At 40.8% G+C, this 21,929-nt stretch overlaps 1 protein-coding gene across 1 annotated transcript in view; it reads right to left on the reverse strand.

The window, feature by feature from the left end:
- The window catches only part of LOC126470801 (uncharacterized), a gene marked incomplete at its 5' end in the record, with an annotated part of 313,759 nt that overhangs the window by 42,001 nt on the left and 249,829 nt on the right, over nucleotides 1–21,929 (reverse strand). Inside the window, one exon of the mRNA XM_050098814.1 lies at nucleotides 16,696–16,846. Within this exon, the coding sequence (XP_049954771.1) occupies nucleotides 16,696–16,846 (151 nt within the window). The remainder of the gene's footprint in view (nucleotides 1–16,695; nucleotides 16,847–21,929) is intronic.

Genomic DNA, 21,929 nt, shown 5'->3' on the forward strand with positions numbered 1-21,929 from the left:
TTTTCACAGATGAGTCCCAATTTTGTCTGTAGAGTCATTCTCGATGCATTCACATCTGGAGAGAATGTGGAACACAATTTTGGGACCCAAAAATTACGGAAAGACACTGATATCAAGGAGGTTCCCTGATGTTGTGGTCAGGGATTGTGTTGACCACATGAACATTTCTTCATGAAATTGTGTGGGTGAATTGGCAAGGTTTAGCTGCTGTCAGATTTTGTGATGAGATCTAGGGGCCTCATGTGCGGTTGGTGCAAGGTGGTGCAGGCCCAGACTTCATATTGATGGATGATAATGACTAACGTCACAGTGCAAAAATGGTTGATGTGTTGCACCCATGGCATGGCCTGCTCACTCTCTTAATTTGAATCCCATAGAGTGTGTCACTCTAGGAAGACAGGTTGCATCACTTGGGCATCCACCAACCACTCTCCAAGAAACGTGAGCTGCTCTCGAAGAAGATTGGGTGTTATTGCTTCAACATGAGACTGATTGTATCATTCAAAGCATGCCCCATTGTTGTCAGTCCTGTACTGCTGCCACAGGTGGTCACACCCCATACTAAGCACATTAACCATTGTCAGAATGTGTGTGCAAATCCGTTAAGTTGGAAAAAAAGAAGAAAATTTTTTTCTACCATTATGCATATTGCAGATGTTTACTTTGTTTTTTGTTTGTTTCTACTGTAATATCACTTGTTTATACTGTTTTGTGGGAAATAAAGACAACCTTGCAAAATTTCCATTTGTTCCTTTAATTTTGGGCACCAGCATAGTAATTCTGCCACCCAAACCCTCCATCTACAGTTTGAACTAAAGTTTGGGAAAGAAACTGGTTATGTTCATGTGACTTACAGGGATTCAACTGGGTGATATCTTTGACAACTACCACTATTTTGACACATGTACATCCTGTCACTTTCAGGCTACAAACAAAACTAGGAAGTCCTGTGTAAGGAAATTTAAAACCTCAATATGTAAACAACTAGTACCATCACACAACCAAAGATGACCAACACCAGAAGTTATTGATATTGAATATTAATTACCACTGGGTGAAAAAGTAGCATTAACTAAGCCTCTCTTAGGTTTGAGCAGGGAGAGAGCAGAATTCCAAGCATAATTTAAGCAAAAATCTTTTTCTCTATTTATAAAGTCACTTGCTCATTTAACCTCAACTGCTTCCTTAATAAGATTATCCCAACAGCTGGAAGAGGACACAAGAATCTGTGTGTTGTTATATTCCACTGAATGACCATTACCAAGGTGGTGTTCTACAATACCAGATTTTCTTTGCTGTTGGAAGGGTGTGTGTTGATCATCTTCAATACATTGACCTTCCACAGTCCTGGTGGTCTGACCAATATATGACATGCCACAACCACAAGGAATGTGGTACACACCCACCTTACACAAACCAGAATCATCCTTTACAGAATCTAAAAGACCCCTAATCTTACATGATTTTCAAAAAACACACTTCACTCCATGTCTCTGCAGAATATGACCAGACTTCTTATAAATGCTGCCTGTGAAGGTAAATTACCACAGACTTAGGTGCCACCACACTATTTTCATCACTCCCTTGATTCAAGGTTGGTAGATAGCATGAGCTGTCTCCTGATGCTGCTGAGTTTAAGAGAGAGGCATGTTGAATGGGGCTTATTTGCCCAAGAGTAATGTTACAGCAGCTGAGAGGGCTAGTTTGAATTCATTAAAGGTGGATTCTGATATTGTTATCTTTCCCATAGACAAGAGCAAAATTACAGTTGGTTTGAAGAAGCATGATTATGTTCAAAAGTTGTTTACTATAAAATCCAATGTATTGCAGACTCAGTGCTAACCCGACAAAATGGGTTCAGAGGTAGACTACAACATCCTGAAGGAAAGTTCCTTGTCACAAGGATCTATCAAGAGTCTTTATTCTTATTGTGGTGGCCCCTCTAGATAATTTGGCCTACTGAGGGTCCACAAGGAAGATGTTCCTCTTAGGCCTATTCTCAGTAATACTGGTGGCTGACATACCATGCAGCAGAAAAGCTTGTTACTATGTTGAGGCCATTAGTAGGTCACTGTGTACATCACATTAAGAATTGGGCAGATCTCTTATATTGATTAGAGGCATCACATTTGGCTGACTGTGATGTAAATTTTCATGTGGTCTCTCCTTTCACTCATATTCCTCTGTCTGGTTCAATCCGGTTAACTGAGGTTAGGTTTACTCAGTGGTGGCTGCTGTGTAAGAGCATATGAACACCCTAACTTATGACACCTTTCAGAGTTATTGGTTATTTTTCTTTGATGCTATTAAATGTAATGTAGATGCAGTAATCTGAAATACATGGTACTAAATCTGCTACACTATACTTCATTGCCACTGCTCTAGACTCCACGAAACTTGACATCACAGTTGCAAGCACACCTTCAGATGTGCACATTTTAAGGAGTTTTTGCACATGTGCAACTTGCATGACATAATTGCCCTGTGGGTCAAATATGATTTGATAAACAAAATTCATGGTCCACAGTGTGCACAGCTAGCTCTTACCACTCAACTACTAGTTTACATCAATGCCACCTGGTGGCAACACACTGCAGCAGACTTTTATCCCCATTCACTTCACATGAATCCTGCTACATGGTAACACACTCTTCAGATAGGCCAATTCACTCTGTGGCGATTATCAACCAAGTCTCGTGTAATATCTTTGTTTTGGTAAGCTCTTTGCACCAGTCTGTGGCCGTGCGCGAAAGTGTACACACGTTCACAGAGGATCAAGAATGTATATAACTGTATATGTGTGCTTCCAAGTAATAAAATAGTGCTTATTACATGTGGAATAGTGGGCATCATTGGATTCGGCAGTCCTACAACACTAAAACCCATACTGGTGACCCCGAATTTTGTTTGCGAGTGCTACAACGAACTCTTGTACCATTGAGTGGTACTCAATGCATCACTTGCTGCCTGCTACACTACACATGAGCCAACTAAGTTTTCCAACGGATGCTTTGGCATCGTTTTCCAATTATCCACCTTGTGTTCGCAATAGTTTGACACAGTTCCCAAACACACCGACTAACTGTATGCAAAAGGACAGTGCTTCTATATTCTCACAGCTACATGTGCCGGCATCAGGTACGAACAATAACTTTCTGTTACTGTACGTGAGTCAGTAGTCGCGTGGCAGTGTTCCATACCAACAGAACGTTTTCGCACACAAACTTTGAATGCGAACATTTTATGTTGAATATGAACTATCCACATGTTCTGAGTGCTCAGCAGTGGCTGACACAATGTGCTCAAACCCCAGTGGCTATGTTTACGGGTTTGCCAAGTGCCAGTGTGGACTTTCCACCCAAAGTAGTGGTGGTACAAACCAAGCCAGACGCTCAAGATGGGAAATTTCATATTTATCTCGGAACTCTGGATTTCACCCCCCCCCCCCCCCTATCTCCCCCCCTTCTCCCCCCCCCCCTCCTCCACACACACACTACCAGCGTCTGCTTTACGAGTGTTTCCAACAGCACATGCCATACCTGCCGCATCTACTGCGTGTGTTGCACAAACATTAGGTGATTTTAACAATTTTAATGCACCTATAGTGGAGGGGCCCAGAAACTGTACTCCATCATTCTCCACACATCGGTTAACCATGGTCGACTCTACCATGCTGGTCCATTCTACACCTGTTGGCATTGCTCCATCGAACACCCAATTCACTGATTTCACGACCAAGGTTGAGCCAGCTGCACCTACCGTGCTGCGTGCCACTGACAGTGTCAGAAGCTAGTGCACCACTACTGCACCCGAGGCAATTACATTGCAGCACTATGGACAGGAAGTGATAGTTTCTGATAAACAGTTATGTCAAAACTTCTCCATCTGTTGGCCAAAGCCACCACCACTTCACAAGGACCACCAACGCACATGGTTTTCCTAGGTCGACCACGTCCTGCAGCTACACCGTGTCGCCGATGACAGTTCAAAGTTCCTCTGCTTATTATGTCACCTCCAGGATGAACTAGACCAGATCTCTGATATTTTGGCTTTGCAACACATGATGAACAAATATACATTCGCCCGATGCACTATCCTTGAGTGACTATCCACATCGACAGAGGAAGCTATCTGCCTTATCAGTCACGAGTCGCTGGGTTCCAAATCCCTGTCGCAGCTCTGGCATCATCTCCGTGCCATGATAGACACACACTACATGCCACACGTTACACTTTGGTCCATCTGGTCACTCAAACTTCCTCTGGAATTTCAAGTTCAACTTCTCCAGGTGACTTCAGCCCCATGAGATGCCAAACTGAAGATCGCAGACCAGGTTTACAACATTCTGCCCACCCCGCATACCTACCCAGGCTACCCTCAGGCCTCAGGGGTTGACAAACCTGCACGGAAGCTTCCATTGTGCGGTACAGAGTGCGCATGACTCGCTCCATGCATGCGCGCAGACACAATGCCGCCTGGCAGCTGCCGCTGTAACTCCTCTCCTGCCAGCACTACTGCAACGCCGCTGTCAGAGGAACCTACAAACAAGACCACCTCCACTGCCGCTTCGACCTCAGCCGGCATGATGGACAACGCCAAGCACCATCCCAGTTGGTGTTATTTCCATTACCGCTTTGGCGATGCAGCTAAGAAATGTCGTTCTCCATGCACGTTCCCAAACTAATAACATGACCCAATTCAGACGCTATGGGCTGCATTGCACTGCACAGATGCCTATCACTTAATACTTCTTCACCTCACATGCCAGGATGCTTGTACATGAAAGACACAGTGTCTTGCCTCTTATTTCCAGTCGACATGGGGGCTGAGGTTAGTGTGATACCTTTGCCCGCAGGTATTAAATTCGAGCGTCAGCATTGCCCCCCGCTTCGAGATGCCAATAAGTCCCTGATCCAATCTCATGGAATAACTAATTTAAGCCTTAAACTGCAGGACATTAATACCCCCTTACAGTGGACCGAGCTCTATGACAAGGACTACCAGTGGATCACCATCACTGTTGTTGACCTGCTGGCCTGGGAGACACAAGCATGAGCATTACAGGTTAGTCATAGTGCATCGGGTGCGGGTCCATCATCGCCATCAGTGTTTGCGATCAACAATGGTACTGTCCACAGAATCAATACCACAGAAGGCCCACCGGTATGTGCAAAGGCTAGGTGTTTAAATCCGGAAACACTTAAACATGCCAAAGCTATTATTAAAGGACTTTTAGATAGTAAGACAATTCACCCTTCTTCTAGTAGTCAGTCGTCACCCATTCATTTGGTGCCCAAGAAAGATGTCACTGTCCGCCTCTGCAGTGACTATCAGGCACTTAACACCAGAACAATTCTAGATAATTATCCCATCCCAAATACTCAAGACTTTGCTTCCCAACTGCATGGGGCACAACTTTTCAGTGTAATCGACTGTCACAAGGCGTACCACCAACTGCCAATGGCACCGGAGGACGTTGAAAAAACCACTATCATCACCTTGTTGGGGTTGTTCAAGTATTTGTTTATGCCATTTGGCCTTAAAAATGCTGCACAGATGTGACAATGGTTCATCGACTTGGTGGTAGGAGAACTGGACTTTGCATATGCCTTACTGGATGACTTGTTAATTTTATCTTCCTCCCTCAAGGAACATGAACTACATTTAAATACAGTGTTCGAAGCATTAAAAGCAAATGGTGTTGCAGTGAACAATGCTAAGTCACAACTCTGGTGCACTAGTGTCACTTTTCTGGGAGATGGGGTTTCTGCCAATGGCAACTGACCCCTACCCGAATGGGTCGAGGCCATTAGTACGGTGCCTCTGACCAAAGATTTTCAGGGCCTCCACCGCTTCCTTGGAATGGTAAATTACTACCACAAACACATCGGCCATGCTGCCAACATACAAGCCCCACTGACAGATGCTCTCGCAGGAAAAAACACTTCATGGTCTCAGGTAGTCACGTGGACTCCAGATATATTCATTGTGAGTTTGATAATCTAAGGGCAGCTTTACACACGGCCATTATGCTCGCTCACTCCATTCCTGATGCTCCCATCTCGCTTACTACAGATGCGAGTGATACAGCAATGGGGGCAGTACTTCAGCAATCCATGGGTTCTGTTATACAGCCGTTCAGATTTTTCTCCCACAAACTGTCCGCTTCCAACGTAAATGGTCGACCTTCGACCAGGAACTGTTTGCTATTTACACTGCTATCAAATATTTCCAAGATGATATCGAAGGTCACCATCTCGTGGTATTTACCAGCCATGAGCCATTGGTATACACTTTCCGTAACCCAGGCAAGGACTCATCCGTGAGATGTTTTCAGCATATGGACCTCATATGTCACTTTATGAATGACATAGATTACGTCAGAGGGGCAGACAATGTCATCGCCGATTTTATATCTCATGTGTCGGTTTTATCTTCACAACTGGACCTCAGTGAACTCCCTAAATTGCAGACAGAGGACACTGAACTCGCTGCATTGCACTCCAATGTTAAAACAGGACTCAAACTAGAGTTATGGACACTTCCCGGGTTTTCAACACACATCTGGTGTGACATTTCAACAGGATGCATATGTCCGGTGATCCCTGCACCTCTCTTCTGGGACATTTTTAATAGTATCCATGATTTGGCACACCCTGGCATTCGCGCCACCACACATCTGGTATCTGAACATTTCGTTTGGCCTGAGGTGATGAAACAATGTAACAGTTGAGCGCGAGCATCAGTGGCTTGTCACCACTCAAAAGTAGGATGTCATGCACAGCCCCACATGGGTATGTTCGATGTGGCAAAAAGCAGATTCTAGCACATACACATTGATATCATCAGGTCCTTACCCCCTCGGGACCCTCCATTACATACTGTCCGCCATTGACAGGTTTATCCGCTGGGTAGAGGTAATTCCTCTCACTACTATCACAGCTGATGCAGTGGCCCGAGACCTTTTATTAATGTCGATCTCGTGCTTTGGCTGCCCAGTTTCACCATTGACCAGGGCCGCCAGTTCGAGTCCACCCTCTTCTGACAGCTTTATTAACTCTGGGGGGTGAAATGATTTAGGACTACAGCATACCACCCCCAGAGCAATGGGCTTGTCAAACGCTGGCACTGAATGCTTAAAGTTTCCCTGATGTGCCACGGAGGTGAGTGGGCCGACGCCTTTCCATGGATGATGTTTGGCGCTTGGGCCGCTTACAAAGAGGACCTTGGCACATCCCTGGCAGAAGTACTGTATGGAGAACCCCTCACAATCCCAGCAGACCTAGTCGAGCCTTCACTGCATCCAGATCAGATCTGCAACTCGACATTTGTTGGGCGTGTCAAGGAGCTAATCGCTGATGACCTCGATGTTGAGCACCCATAAGCCCCCAGGAGCTAATTACTAACATTCGTGTGCATCCTCCTCAACTGCACTCGCTCCCTCCCATATTTCTGCATAAGAACTTGGCATCATGCACTCACGTCATGGTGTGCAATGACACTGTCCGATCCGCACTCAGACCTCTATACTTGGGCCCACACAGAGGAGTCATATCGCAGCGTACCAACACGTTCGAAGTGCTCATTAACGGTGCACCTCAGACAGTATCTGTCTGCCTCCTCAAACTGGCAGTCATGGGGGAGAGCTGCCTGATACTCCTCCCGGTCAGCCCCAACTCCCTGCTACACCCACCTTGCACGAGGCATCTACTGACAGTCCGCTGATGAGTGACGCCCATTTCCGCATGTGTGACGTTAAGCACTTCCAGTCGTGTGACAGTGCTACAGGTGTGTGTGACATTCCCGTACAGAGTGATGCATGCGATGACTCTCCTTCCTACAGGCAGCCCCCCGCCTCTCCCCTGTTGGGATTCAGTGACATATCAGGGGCCATCCCCGGAACATGTGATGTTGCCAACGATGACTCGTGTGGAAATTCTGTCAACCTGTATACAGAAGTGGTAGTGAATGTCAACACAGATTTTATATGCAGCTCTAAAGTGTTTTTTGATGTGCAGCTGGATAATGTGTGTATCTGCTACGAATGAGCCAACACCCCCAATGATAACTTACCCCACATTAATCTTCTCTAGTCTGTTCCATTACCTGTTGGTACCAACCCATCAATGGTAAAAGTACTACGTACCGCAACAGGCATTCAGGTCTGCTACTCCAGCTCCTCATAACCCACCGACCCCTCCCTGGATCCCTCGACTGCTGTACGAGGATTCACTCAGTCAGGCAGGACCATCAGTCCCCCTCGCTGACTCAAAGACTTCAGTTACTAATGTAATGTAATGTACGGTATGGTTTCGGTTTAAACACCCTCTCCCTCCCCCCTGGATGTTTCCTTAACACGCACACCCAAATATTTATATTTTGTGCTCCACACCCTGGGAGGGGGGGAGGGGAGGAGGGGGAGGGGGGGAGGGGGGGGGGGGGAGCTGAGGTGGCAAATATCGACCAAGTCGCGTTAATATCTTTGTTTTGGCAAGCTCTTTGCACCAGTCTGTGCCCGCGCACGAAAGTGTACACGGATTTTCTCCACTCAGGGACTGGGTGTTGTGTTGTCCTAATCATCATCATTTCATCCTCATTGACGCGCAAGTCACCGAAGTGGCATCAAATCGAAAGACTTGCACCTGACAAAAGGTCTACCCGGCGGGAGGCCCTAGTCACACGACATTATTATTATTATACTGTATACGTGTGCTTACAAGTAATAAAATAGTGCTTATTACATGTGGTATAGTGTGCATCATTGGATTCAGCAGTCCTACAACACTATAACTCATAACTCACTATATAGTAAAGTTAGATAAGACATCAATGCATGTTATAGTTATACTGACAGGAAATACTATATTGTGAGATTATGAATGAGATATAATACATTGAGTATTGGATTTTATCATACAGTAATCCATTTGAGGTGCTGAGAACCATAAAGTATATCATTTTTTACTGTGAGACTATAGCATTTATTCATGCTTCTGATATCTGTTGACCTTACGGTGGGTCAGGCTTATCTGTGCTATGGGCCAACATCGTACATTTGAACATTCACAAAAAGCTGTCTCACTGGTTTCTTTGGTATTCACTTAAATGTGGGATCAACAATGGTGTGCTTTTGGCCCTTATGGTTCTCAGTGCCTCATTTCTATTCTAGTCAAGTTATCATGTTGGTAGACAGGACTATATGAATTTAATCATTTCCAGAAATGGCAGTTTGAGTTTGGAGTTCATTGTTTACTGTGCTGGAATCTGCTTTTATGTGTAGTGTCAACATGAACTCTAATTAATCCATTTTAATTGGTAACCAAAAAGGAAATTACCAGGAAAAGTTAGCCACAAAGAAATTAAGGCCTTCCAGACCAGATCCATTGACTGAGTAAGTGATGAAATCAAATAAGTGTCCATACAAGCAAACAGAGAAGTGTATAATAAGTGTAAGCTGTTGTGTGGGTGCAATATAAGAATGTCTGATTTCAGCCCATAAGTTAATTTGTTAACTAATATATGTATTAAGGATCTTGTACACTTGCCCAAATAAATAAAATGTCCAAAAGCTCCCACTTACACAAAAATGCAAAATGGAGAATAATGAAAGCTTACACATCATTTTATTCTTGCCCTAAACTGTACTTAACTTATGTACAAAATAACAATATTACCCAAAACAATTCTTTCTTTTTTTCAGACAAGTCGTGCTTATTATTAATATTATCATTATTGTTACTCTTATTATTATTATTATTGGTAGTGGCTGTAGTTGTATAAATATGTTGATAAGCATGACTGTCATACAGGAGAGACTATTAATTTCACACTGTCATATTTATCTGAATCTAAAAATTTATGAACATCCAGAATGTATACTCATGAGCCACCACTGGGCTTACTATTGAATTAATGATCCAATTTCTACATGTATTAACTTCCACTTATTTTTAGTCAAAGAACTGTACGATGAACAGACAGAATCCTGTTATCACCCATTACTGCCAGTTTGTTTATGGAAGATTCCAAGGAATATGTCTTTGAGTTGGCAGCATTTGAAACCTATGTGTTTTATTTTTTCAGATATGTAGACGATACTTCTGTAATTTGGCCTCATGGGAGTGAGAATGTAAATAAATGGAGGTGGCAAAGAATGATTTCCTTCCTGTTCTTGATGTGTTGGTCAGGAGGAAGGTTGATGTTACATTGGGAAATGCCATTTATAGGAAGCCAACTCACAATGATTTGTATCTACAGACTGCCTGTTGTCACCATTCAGCTTAGCATAAAGGCGAACTTTGTACATTGGTACAAGGACCCACATTATATCAAACCTTGAAAGTTTGTCAGCTGATTTGGCTCACCTTGCAGTCACATTTTGTCAGAATGATTGTAGTCACACTCTTCACATTATCAACCAACCATGACTCCGGTGCGTGATGACAATAATGAGGTGGAACCTAAATCTATGGTAATTTTGCCTTATGCAGATAGTGTTTGCAACAGGATTGGTCATATTCTGCAGAGACATGGGGTGAAGTATGTTTTTTGACCACCATCTAAGATTAGGGCCCTTTTAGGGTTTGTAGAGAATGATTTTGGTTTGTGTAGGATGGTTGTCTACTGTGTCCCTTGCAGATGTGGCATGTCATATATTGATCAGAGCATGAGGAGCATGAAAAACCCATGTATTTTTCAGGGCCTGAGTTGAGACCATTATGATTGCACAATGGCAAAGCATTAATCACTGTGATGAAGGTAGTTTGGCACTCTGCGTGTTGATGAAACAGCTTTAGAAAGATATATATTTATTCAAGATAAATGTTGCAATTGAAACATCCTGTCTTTGGCTCACATAATACCATAATGTTGTGTAAGGGAGCAGGCACAGCTTGTTCAGTAGCATTGATCACCAGATAATAGATTGTATGTTACTAGAGCAGTCTCATGGACATCAAAGTCCAGCTGCTCTGCATGTGATGTAGATGGTAGTGCAGATTTACAGCATACCTCTCCACCAGAGCGTGCCTCCTGGATACAGTGTCAGGTTGGTGGTGCATCAAACATCACCAGTTCAGCTCTCATCAAATTGGAGGTAGAGTGCCAAACACTTCACATCAGTGGATAGGGTGTTGCTAGGTCACAGTGACCATATTTGGCAGACCAGGCAGGCAGCAATCTTGAAGGTAGAAGTTATCTGGTGAATGGCAGGAAGCATGCCACAGGTTTGGCATCATAGCTGACTCACTGTAACTGAACAGTATGTGGGCATGGAAGCCTGAATATTTATTACTGTCCAACTGAGGCACTGATGTTATGTCTGGCCAAGGATAACTGCATTTGTTTTTATTTTCTGGGTTCATCAGCATTCTTTGCTGCACCGTGGTGTCATGACAGGGGCTTTCAGTGTTTTAGCATGGTGCTTTTCCATCATGTCAATGGGCTGATAGGCGTTTCTGTGGAAAACCTACTTTTTCTTGTGGTATCATGCTGTGCAGACAGAATGACATTATGATCCCTTCTCAGTGAGGTCATGCTAGTGAATTAATGATTCAGACTTCTCAATTGAGCAAGGTGGAGCAATAGCTTTTATGGTGTATCATATTATTTGTAGTATCAATTCTCTGCCTGTTTGACATTCTGACTGCTACATGGCACATTGGCCTCATATAGCTTGGCTTAGCTTGTCTGGAGAAACTTCAAGAAAATTCTGCATTTACCATATCTTTCTGCAGTGTAACATACACTTAGGTGACAAACATCATGGGATAGTGATACCAACATATGCAGATGGCAGCAGTATCATATAAACAAGGTATAAAAGGACAGTACAGTGACATTGCTGTCATTTGTACTTGGGTGATTCATGTCGAAATGTTTCTAAAGTGATTATCGCTGCACAACATGAATTAACTGGACATGGAATGGTAGTTGGAGCTCGATGTATGGGACAGTCCATTTCAGAAATCATTATGGTATTCAATATGCCAAGATCCACAATGTCAAGAGTGTGCTGAATACCAACTTTCAGGCATTACCTCTCACCTTTGACAATGCAGTGGCCGATAGCCTTCACTTAATGACGGAGAGCGGTGGGGTTTATGGAGATTTGTCAGTGCTAACATATGAGCAACACTGTGTGAAATAACTGCAGAAACCAATGTGGGACATATGAAAAATGTATCCATTCAGATAGTATGGTGAAATTGAGTGTTAATGAACTATGGCAGCCGATGAGCAATGCGAGTGCCTTTGCTAACAGTATGATATCCCCTGCAGTGCCTCTCCTGGGCTTGTGACTACATCAGTTGGACCCTAGATGACTAGACAACCACGGTCTGATCAGAAGAGCTGCATCTTCAGTTGGTAAGGGCTGATGGTAGGGTTTGAGGGTGGTACAGACACAAAGCCATGGACCAAAATTGTCAACAAGGCACTGTGCAAGCTGGTGGTGGCTCCATAAGGGTGTGGACTGTGTTTACATAAAAAAGACTGATTCACTGACTGGAAATGGTTATGTTTGGTTACTTGGAGACCATTTGCAGCCATTTTTGGACTTCATGTTTCCAGACAGTGATGGAATTTTTATGGGTGACTAAATGCCATGTCACTTGGCCACAACTGTTCGTGATTGGTTTGAAGAACATTCTGGAAAATTTGAGTGATCGATTTGGCCATCAAGATCACCTGAGGTGCATCCTACTGATCGTTTATGGGACATAACTGAGAGGTTATTTTGCGTACAAAATCCTGCACCATCAACACTTCATATATATGGATGGCTATAGAGGCAGCATGGCTCAGTATTTCTGCAGGGGAACTTCCACTGACGTGTTGAGTCCAAACTACATGAGATACTGCATAAAGGTGGTCTGACACAATGTTAGGAGGTATCCAATGCCTTTTGTCACCACAGCGTAATGAACAGGAGGATCTCATATGGTTACAAGAGCAAAGGAAATGTGCTATTGGAGAACATTGCCATGACATCAGGCATCCTATGGATTATAACAAAACAGATATTGTAGCACATACTTCCAGCTAATGGTATTGTGTTATTAAGGAAGCAGTTGAGATTAAATTACAAGAAAGCATATAAAGAGGGATGGAGGTTTTTGCTTAAATTATGGTCTATCTGCTCAAACAACAGGGGGACAAAGTTACTCGAATCCCTGAATGTACTTCCACCATGTCATCTGTACATAGTTTTCATTTTGATTATGTTCTTGTCATGAACATTATGGCCTCATATAAATCTCTATTAATTTCACCTATTTGGAATAGCATCAGTATGTAACTGAATGTATCTTATGTTCTAGATGATGTGCTTAAAATTTATATTATTTATGAAAAACTTAATACTGTTGTTAAACTGGAAATGGCTTATTTATATTCTTTATGGCAAATAGCTGTTTTACTGAGATTGTGTACATGATATTAAAAAGAGAGTCATAATATTCATATGGGAGGGGATGATAGAGAATTTCTACAAGTCAGTTAAAACAATATGTCTCAGGTGTTGCACAGCATAGTAACATATTTGGTGCAGCCAGAAAATTTTCATATTTCTTCCCTGGCAACACCAGGGGCAGCACTGAATTATGCATCAGCAAATTCAGAAGCTATTGCAATATGAATATTATGACTCTCTTTTTAATATCATGTACACAATCTCAGTAAAACAGCTATTTGCCATAAAGAATATAAATAAGCCATTTCCAGTTTAACAACAGAGGGTCAATAGCCAGATGAAAAGTCAGCAAGAAAGACTCACTGATGATGCATCATCAAATTCAGAAGCTATTGCAATGCCCTGTGTGGGCTGAGTTCTCAAAGAAGCAATGAAGCAAAATGACATCATGGCGATAGAGGGACATCCTGCTGACTGTGCAAAGTGTCACAAGCTTAATTCAGATTATAACGGTGCAGCCTCCCCCAGGTCTCATATGAAATGTCCGATACCACCTATTTTTTATATGCATCCAGATAGCTATCAGACAATTCAGTGCTTCCTAAGGACTTGTATGTCTGTCTATATATATAACATTCTGTCTTATTTGAAAAAAAACTTGATATTCATTGCAAAGACACGTGGAATGTTCTGGAAGCACGTGCATTGTCATAATTAACAGTGGATTGTTGTCACTGATAAAATTGTGTATATATACAAAATGAAGTAACTAATCAAGAAATTGAAGTAATAAGTCCATAGCAGTAAATAACTATGGAGTGCAGAGATGTTAGCATGAAAAATCAATGCTTCTAATTAACAAAATTGTAATCTAAAAATCCAGTAACACTATCTTGAGAAACAGCTTAAAAGTTATTACCAAGTAATGTATTTTCATTTGTTATTTATTTTTATGTCTTCATCTGTAATTAATATTCTTTGTAATTACATTTATAATTAACTCTCCAATTGTTTACATCTCACAGTTTACCAATTTACAGAATTTGAGTCCTTATTTATACATTTTATGTATAAAATTGAATAGAGCACAAGCTCTGTACTACCATTGAGTATTTGTAACCAAATCCAAACTAATTAATTACATAACTAAAATAATACAAGGGACATTATTGGAATTAAAGTTCAGAATGATTTTCTTATGGAAAACTGAAGATATTACTACAAAATATTGTCATTCAGTATAGCATTTTATACCTTATTTGGCTGTAACATCAGTTTCTTTATGTTTTGTAAATTTTAATTGTAGCATCAGAATTGTACAAAATTAACAATGCTTTATTTTGGAAGTTATTGTTAAAATTCTATATAAAGCGATGCAGTGAGGCTGCAAGTTAGTTGTTGAGTTGTTGTTTTGTCAGTCAGTTTTAGAGTTACTTTTGGAAGTCAAAGAGATCAGTGAAGTCTGTCCATGTTTTGTTTACATGACAAGTGTGCAGTTCAGATGTCAATTAATGTGAATACATTTTGTGAAGCATGAAAATTTCCCATTCATTCATCAATGGACCAGGCAGAGGAAACTTAAGAACATTCAGCATGAATCATTACAAGATAAAGAGTAAGTATTCAGTTTATTGACATGGTAGAAAGAGTGTCTGAAAGGTGAAGCTGTGAAGTCCTGAAGTGACCAAGAGAACTGACCCAACAGGAAAATTAGGATGAATGATGTCATTGCCACCCCACCACAGGAGAGCACATGGGCTCATCGTGTATAAATACTATCTATCTTCTGGTGGAGTTATATTCAGTCTGCAGCTGTCCTATTGAAAGGTGAGGCTGAAGTCAGTTGACCCTCTGCTTGTGGAGTGGACTTTGATCTTCTACAGAACAGCAAGTCCTGTCAGGAGGGATTTAGTTGCTGTGAGCTGCAGCATCAACTATCAAGTCAAGATCGATGATGAGCTGTGACTGGCACCAACTGGCTGGTCTTCTGATAACCTAACCAGCAGTGCCTGGTTGCAGATCATCATCTGTCATTGTGTGGGTGAGCCACTGCTGCCATTCATCTCTGTTCTTGTGGCAGACTTGGATCATGTCAGTCTGTCTCTCTCTTCTGACTGGAAGCCATGGCACTTCTCTGCATTACTTCACATTCTCTGAGCAGAGATAGTAGACGCTTTCCATGTGTGCAGTCTATGATGGAGTCATGATTGCCCTGGCCATTGTCTCCTGGAAACTGTGTGCGGCGTCACTTGGCGTAGACATACCTGAGTGCTAACACGGATGAGACAACTGTCCTCATGACATCACTGCTGCTTAGCCAACATGATACTTAATGCATGCCAATTATAATCAATAATTATTAAATGGTGCATTCCATGGCTGTATACTGCTGCCAGCCCTCCCCTCACTAGCTGCCTGAACATCAAAGAGTCAACTGTTGTGTTTTGTGGATAATAAATGTTTAATATTGTAATATTGCTTCAAAATGCCTTTGGGAATCAGATAGGAGCCTCTGAATGGGTGTATCAGTATCTCCTGGGTGGTCAACTATTTGTCTTGTCCTGACAGTAATCTGGCCTTCATTCACCACCCACTGTAATGTCCTACCCTCCAAATGCTACACTGCATAGAAACCTCAGATAGTAGCCACAAAGAAAGCCAGAAAAGCTACGAAACAGGGTAGCAGTTCATTTTTCTTTAAATGAAAAAAATCAGGAGCTCAGCATGTAAAGAGAGTTTTGCTGGTGTCTTTTGCTGCTAATGTGGTGCATGCCCGACTATTTCACACTACAATTACCCATTACCTCCATTGAAGATTACTTACAATTAATACTACAACTCAAAATTTGCAACATGTAACTGTTATGTGGCTGTATGTTGTATGTTATTAAACGATATATATTATGAGACTTTTTGTGAACCATCTACATACACATTAAACAGTTCTCTGAGATTATGAAATGTCTACCTTGATGAATTAATGAAATCTTAAATGAATTTTTCTGTATTCAGCATTTAATAATGACTTTTCCTGACTGAATGGAACAGACCACTTACAACACATAATAGATGTAGAATTACCTGAAGTTACACCTGTATATTCATGACTGTATTGTGTATTAATTCTAGCTGTCCTGCTTCTCGTATAGCATTGTGCCACAGTAATGAATTGTCTCTCATACTAAACACACTTATTTTGAGCAAAAACATCCACATAAATAAGTCAAATTTAAAATGCAGCATTAATGTTGGACAGATAAAATATTTAAAGTTTTATTAATTACCTGTTATGATGCAAATTACAGTTTGTTTAAGATGTTTCACCTTTGGAATTTTGACCACTTCAGTGTACACAATTAGCAATTTGCTGATGTGTGATGAATTACCAATCAACATAAATGCTTCTAAACTAGTAGTTACGTATGGAAAGAACTCCTGCAAATAGATAAATAAGTCAGAAAAAACAAATATGGACCATTATTAAAAAATACAAAATTCTGATTAAAAATAATGAAAAGTATACTATTTATTTCAGTCTTTAATCTGGCATGACCTATAAAAATGTAATAAAATATGATTTTTTGAAATACTGCTTATTACTTTTGTAAACTCACTCCTCACACACTCACTCTCTCTCTCTCTCTCTCTCTCTCTCTCTCTCTCTCTCTCTCTCTCTCCCTCTCTCTCTCTCTCTCTCTCTCTCTCTCACACACACACACACACACACACACACACACACACACACACACACACACACACACAATGCAGGGTGTCCCACATAAAACCTGTATGCCTCACATACCAGTTAATCATCTCTAATCTAACTGCTTGTGAAGTGGCAACTCTGTCTTGAAAGTTGGATACACTGCATTTTATTGGAAAGTTGAGTGCAACTGCTTGTTTATGTGTCAGTTGCTGCAAGAAACTTGTATTGTTGAGTTGTTACAGAAATGAGGCAGTTTGCGTTGTAACAGAAAACTGATGTTGTGCAGTGTTACATAAAAACAGGCTCTATTAATGAATGTAAGGAACTGTAAAGTGAAGTATCCTGGAAGGAAACTCCCCACAACAAGCACTATTCAAGATCTCCACAAGAAATGGAGGACTGTAGGATCCATTTAGAATGTGCAGAGGAATAGGTAACTGACAGTGTGTATCCCTGAAACTTTAGACAGAATTTGCATTGACATTTTGAGAAGTCCCCACAATTCAGTAAGAGGAGGTTATCACAATAGGTTGGTGTGTCTCATACATCATGTCATTGTGAACTAAATGATATGAAATTAAAAGCCTATCATGTAAGTATGAGCCGGCCGAAGTGGCCGTGCAGTTCTAGGCGCTGCAGTCTGGAACTGCGAGACCGCTACGGTCGCAGGTTCGAATCCAGCCTCGTGCATGGATGTGTGTGATGTCCTTAGGTTAGTTAGATTTAACTAGTTCTAAGTTCTAGGGGACTAATGACCTCAGAAGTTGAGTCCCATAGTGCTCAGAGCCATTTGAACAATTTTTTTTTGTAAGTACGGTGCAAGAGTTTAAATTTGTGGATCAGGGAAAAAGAGTTCATTATTGTAACTGGCTGCTACTTGGACCCCTTGCTTTACCTTATGTCAGATGAGGCCTGGTTTCATTTGTCAAATTATGTAAACTCCCAGAATTGCAGATACTGGTCACAGGACAATCCACATATTCTGCATGAAGGATCTCTCCACTCATAGAAGATAGGTGTTTAGTGTGCTTTGTCTGGCATGTGCATTACTGGCCCCATATTTTTCCATTACACCTTAAACAGTGCCAGATATCTAGAGATCTTTGACTCTTTCTATGCATGGTTAAGAGATGCAGAGAAGCTGCATGCAGTATCCCACCAAGCTGGAGCAACTGCCCACAAATTCAACCAAAGTATGGCACACATAACATACGTGTTCCCTAAAACCAGACTTGTCAGTAGAAGCCTCTGGCTTTCCAAGGTCCTCAGACTTAGCATAATGTGATTTTTATTTACAGGACACACTAAAAAGCAAGGTGTATGCTGACACTACTTGCAGAATAGATTATCTTAAGCGATACATTACTAGAGAAATTAAGAATATCATGACTGTAGAATTACAGCGTGTTGCTGGTAACGTCATCACATGAAGTCAGCGATGACTGGATGCCAATGGCCATCACTTCTAGTATCTCTTATAAACAGTTAACTACATGTTTTTTAATGTTACCATTATCTATTATTTTTCAGTTAGTTCATAGCTACTTGAATCTCGGGTGTCAGGTGTATTATGTGGGACACTGTATAAAATTTGTTAGTTGGAAGCATAATGCCTCACAAATGGAAATGACAGATAACATTCTCTGTGCAATCAGTTCACTAGTGATATGAACTACTACTGTTTTGCTTAAATCAACAACCTGATAATAGGAGAGGGTACAATGAAAGATAATGATGTCATCTCCAGTGATGTACCAACAATTTTTCTGCTGGGGTTCAGGCAAATCCAGTCACTGACTGTTGCTGGGGGAAGTGGGAGAGGGATAAGCAAATTCTCTTCACTGATTGTTGGGGAGCAAAAAAAATTTGTATATTTTTTGAAAAACTGTTAAGCAAATATTATTAATGTGGGTAGGTCTTGAGCTGCCAGGAATGTGCTTTTCTACAAGGTGAAGCAATTCATTAATATTATAAGTTGTAATTATGGGCCCAATTTTATATTTTCTGTTTCTTGGAAACAATGTTCTCCTTTTAATTTTGAAAAAGACATCACATAGCTGGAAAGACCTAAGTTCTATTTGCCTCTGAGACCATTTCTGAACAGTAGTTCACATTTTCCATAGACTGTAATAACAAATAGTCACTGATTAACCTCTTAGATTTGTTGACATCATTCCTATTGTTTTGGAAACATTGTGCATCACGTCTTAATGAAACACAGAAAATCATAATTTCTTTGAAAAAGAAGAAGGCATTTATTTTGTTTCCTTTAGATTCCAAATATTTCACATATGGGTTCATGGCTTTCTTCTGGAAACAAGTTCTTCCATGTGATTCATAGTATTAATTTCCTAGCCCTATCTTGAGGGATATGGAGGAGGATTAGCTGGGTGAGTCTTGATTGTGTCATTGTTGATTTGAGGCAAGTTTTAAGTCATAATAAGATGCTGACAATACTGGAACAGTCATAATCAGAATGATCAAGTGAATAACTTTATAATATTCTGGAACAGTTCTTATCTATGATATGTTCCTCATTAAGATATCTTTCATTAGAGGATGCATTAAGTGTTTGAACACCAGTTATAATGTTTTACAGCATTTTGAGCTGTGCATAGGGTATCTAGAGGTTAAAGGCTGCTGTGTGTGTACTCCAACGAACTGTTGTATGTGTCATGTAGATGAAGAATTTGTTTCAAAGGATGCACCAAGTATCTATTCGAGATTTCTCTTGGTTGAATCTTTGATAAATTTCATTCAGAAAGACACCAAGAATTTCAAACACATTGCACTTAAATCTTCATTCACGAGACAGTTCTTCAGGAACAGGCAATGTTACTCTGTGTTTCAATCTCACCGTTTTATTTTTTTCTTGGCTGAGAGATATCTGGGTCTTGCTTATGCACAGTCATAATTTCCCTTAAATGTTTATAAGATTTTACCCTTACAGCTCCTCAGGTCAGACATGCTGCTATCAGCCATTGTGCTTTCAGATACGTATTCATGTTGTCAACACTGGATGGTTGCACAAAATCTGCATACACATTTTTCCTCTTTATGGATTCCAGATTTATTTTGGAGATATCTTCCACAGTATCATCTTTAAGAATGATTTTCCTTACACCCTTGTTCTCCACAGACCTTTCAGATGAACCACCAAAACAATAGGTGCATATAATTCATAGCAAATGTCTTCAAAGGATTTATTGGTTGCCAGCATTTATAACCCAATATCCACCAGGCAGTGTAAACTCAGATAAAGCATCTCAGAGTTGATGCAATGCACTTCAGAGTGTGAACTCCTGGCCAGCAGTGTGCATTATTGAATCTGCCATGATTCTGAAAAATGGAGAATTTTTTATTGGTTGCACAACGTCCTATGTGAGCCATAATTTCCAGTATTTCCAATCCATCTGTGGCATGAATCAGCAAACTAGTGTTTAATAGTATTAGTTGAAAACAGTCTTTGTTTCAATTTTAGTTTTTTTATTTATCAACTACGTGTTTCACCTTACTTAGGCATCTTCAGGCTGATCTTAATTTGGTATTTCTTAGGATGATCCCTTAGACAGTGTAGCTAAAGGGCATAGTCAAGTACTTTGCTCCTGTGAACATGTACACGTTATGCAGGTCTTTGAGACACTCATGTCCATCTAGAAAGTATTTACTGATGTTAATGAAGGTGATGTTGGCCTGATGTACTAGACGATGCACTTTAAATACACTGTCTAAAGGATCGTCCTAAGAAATACCAAATTAAGATCAGCCTGAAGATGCCTAAATAAGGTGAAACACATAGTTGATAAATAAAAAAACTAAAATTGCACACAAGACTGTTTTTAACTAATTCCAGTATTTTGTTTTGTAAAAACAGGATTAATCAAGTGTTGTGGCACTTCAGTCACACCTTTAGTTCTGGTAGATTGTTCTCCCTCTCACTGAGGCATTGGGTGAGGTTTCCAGCGGTCATTTCATGACCTCTTAATGAATTTCCTGTTTTATCCAGGGAACTGACTCTCTCCTGGTTCGCCAGCATTGTCAATGTCACATGAGTTGACTGATAACAGGTGTGCTGTTTTCACTTGCAACAGACTCTTGGTAAAAAAAAGTCTCCTCTCATGTATCTGGAACTTTCCTATAGTTTCTTGTCAGTTACAGAAACCTCCCTTAAAAAAGATCATTTCCTTTTGTGCTCTTCTTTTGCATAATATATGGACAGACTTAATACAGTCGTACCAAAGAACACTGTAATGTAGCCAGAGAAGACACAAAACAATCTGATTCATAAGATCTTCCATTCCTTCACTGAAACTTGTGCCTGGACAGAACAGGAAGGAATCTAGTTGAAGTTGTAAGGCATTTAACAATGTCTGGCAGATAGTAACTTCAAGGGTATAAGACTTTGATTTAATTATTAAAAAGGTGCAGTCAACCAAAATACTAATCATATATTTGCTAATGTAAGGCATAATGTTTATTACTGGCTCTGTACGCAGAACTTGTACCTACACTGATACGTAAATTTGGGTGGAAGGGGGGGGGATATAAATTATATATAGCCCTTCCCCCTGTAACAAACTTTGTTTGAAGTGTAGGGGAAAGTGAGCCATCTTCCACATCCTCCCTCCTCTCTGTCTGAGAAGCTGCACGTGTGAACTGATAGTTGAGACCAAAGTTAGGAGAGCAGAATAAATATTCTAGATTTCATCATTCAACAATGAAAGAAAAACAGAATAGATGCTTAAACATCAATAAGTGTATGGATTAGAAAATTGAAGTGTGAAATTACATACCAGACGTATAGTCTGCTGT

This window comes from Schistocerca serialis, chromosome 3, assembly GCF_023864345.2.
Source record: "Schistocerca serialis cubense isolate TAMUIC-IGC-003099 chromosome 3, iqSchSeri2.2, whole genome shotgun sequence".
Taxonomy (NCBI): Eukaryota; Metazoa; Arthropoda; class Insecta; order Orthoptera; family Acrididae; genus Schistocerca; species Schistocerca serialis.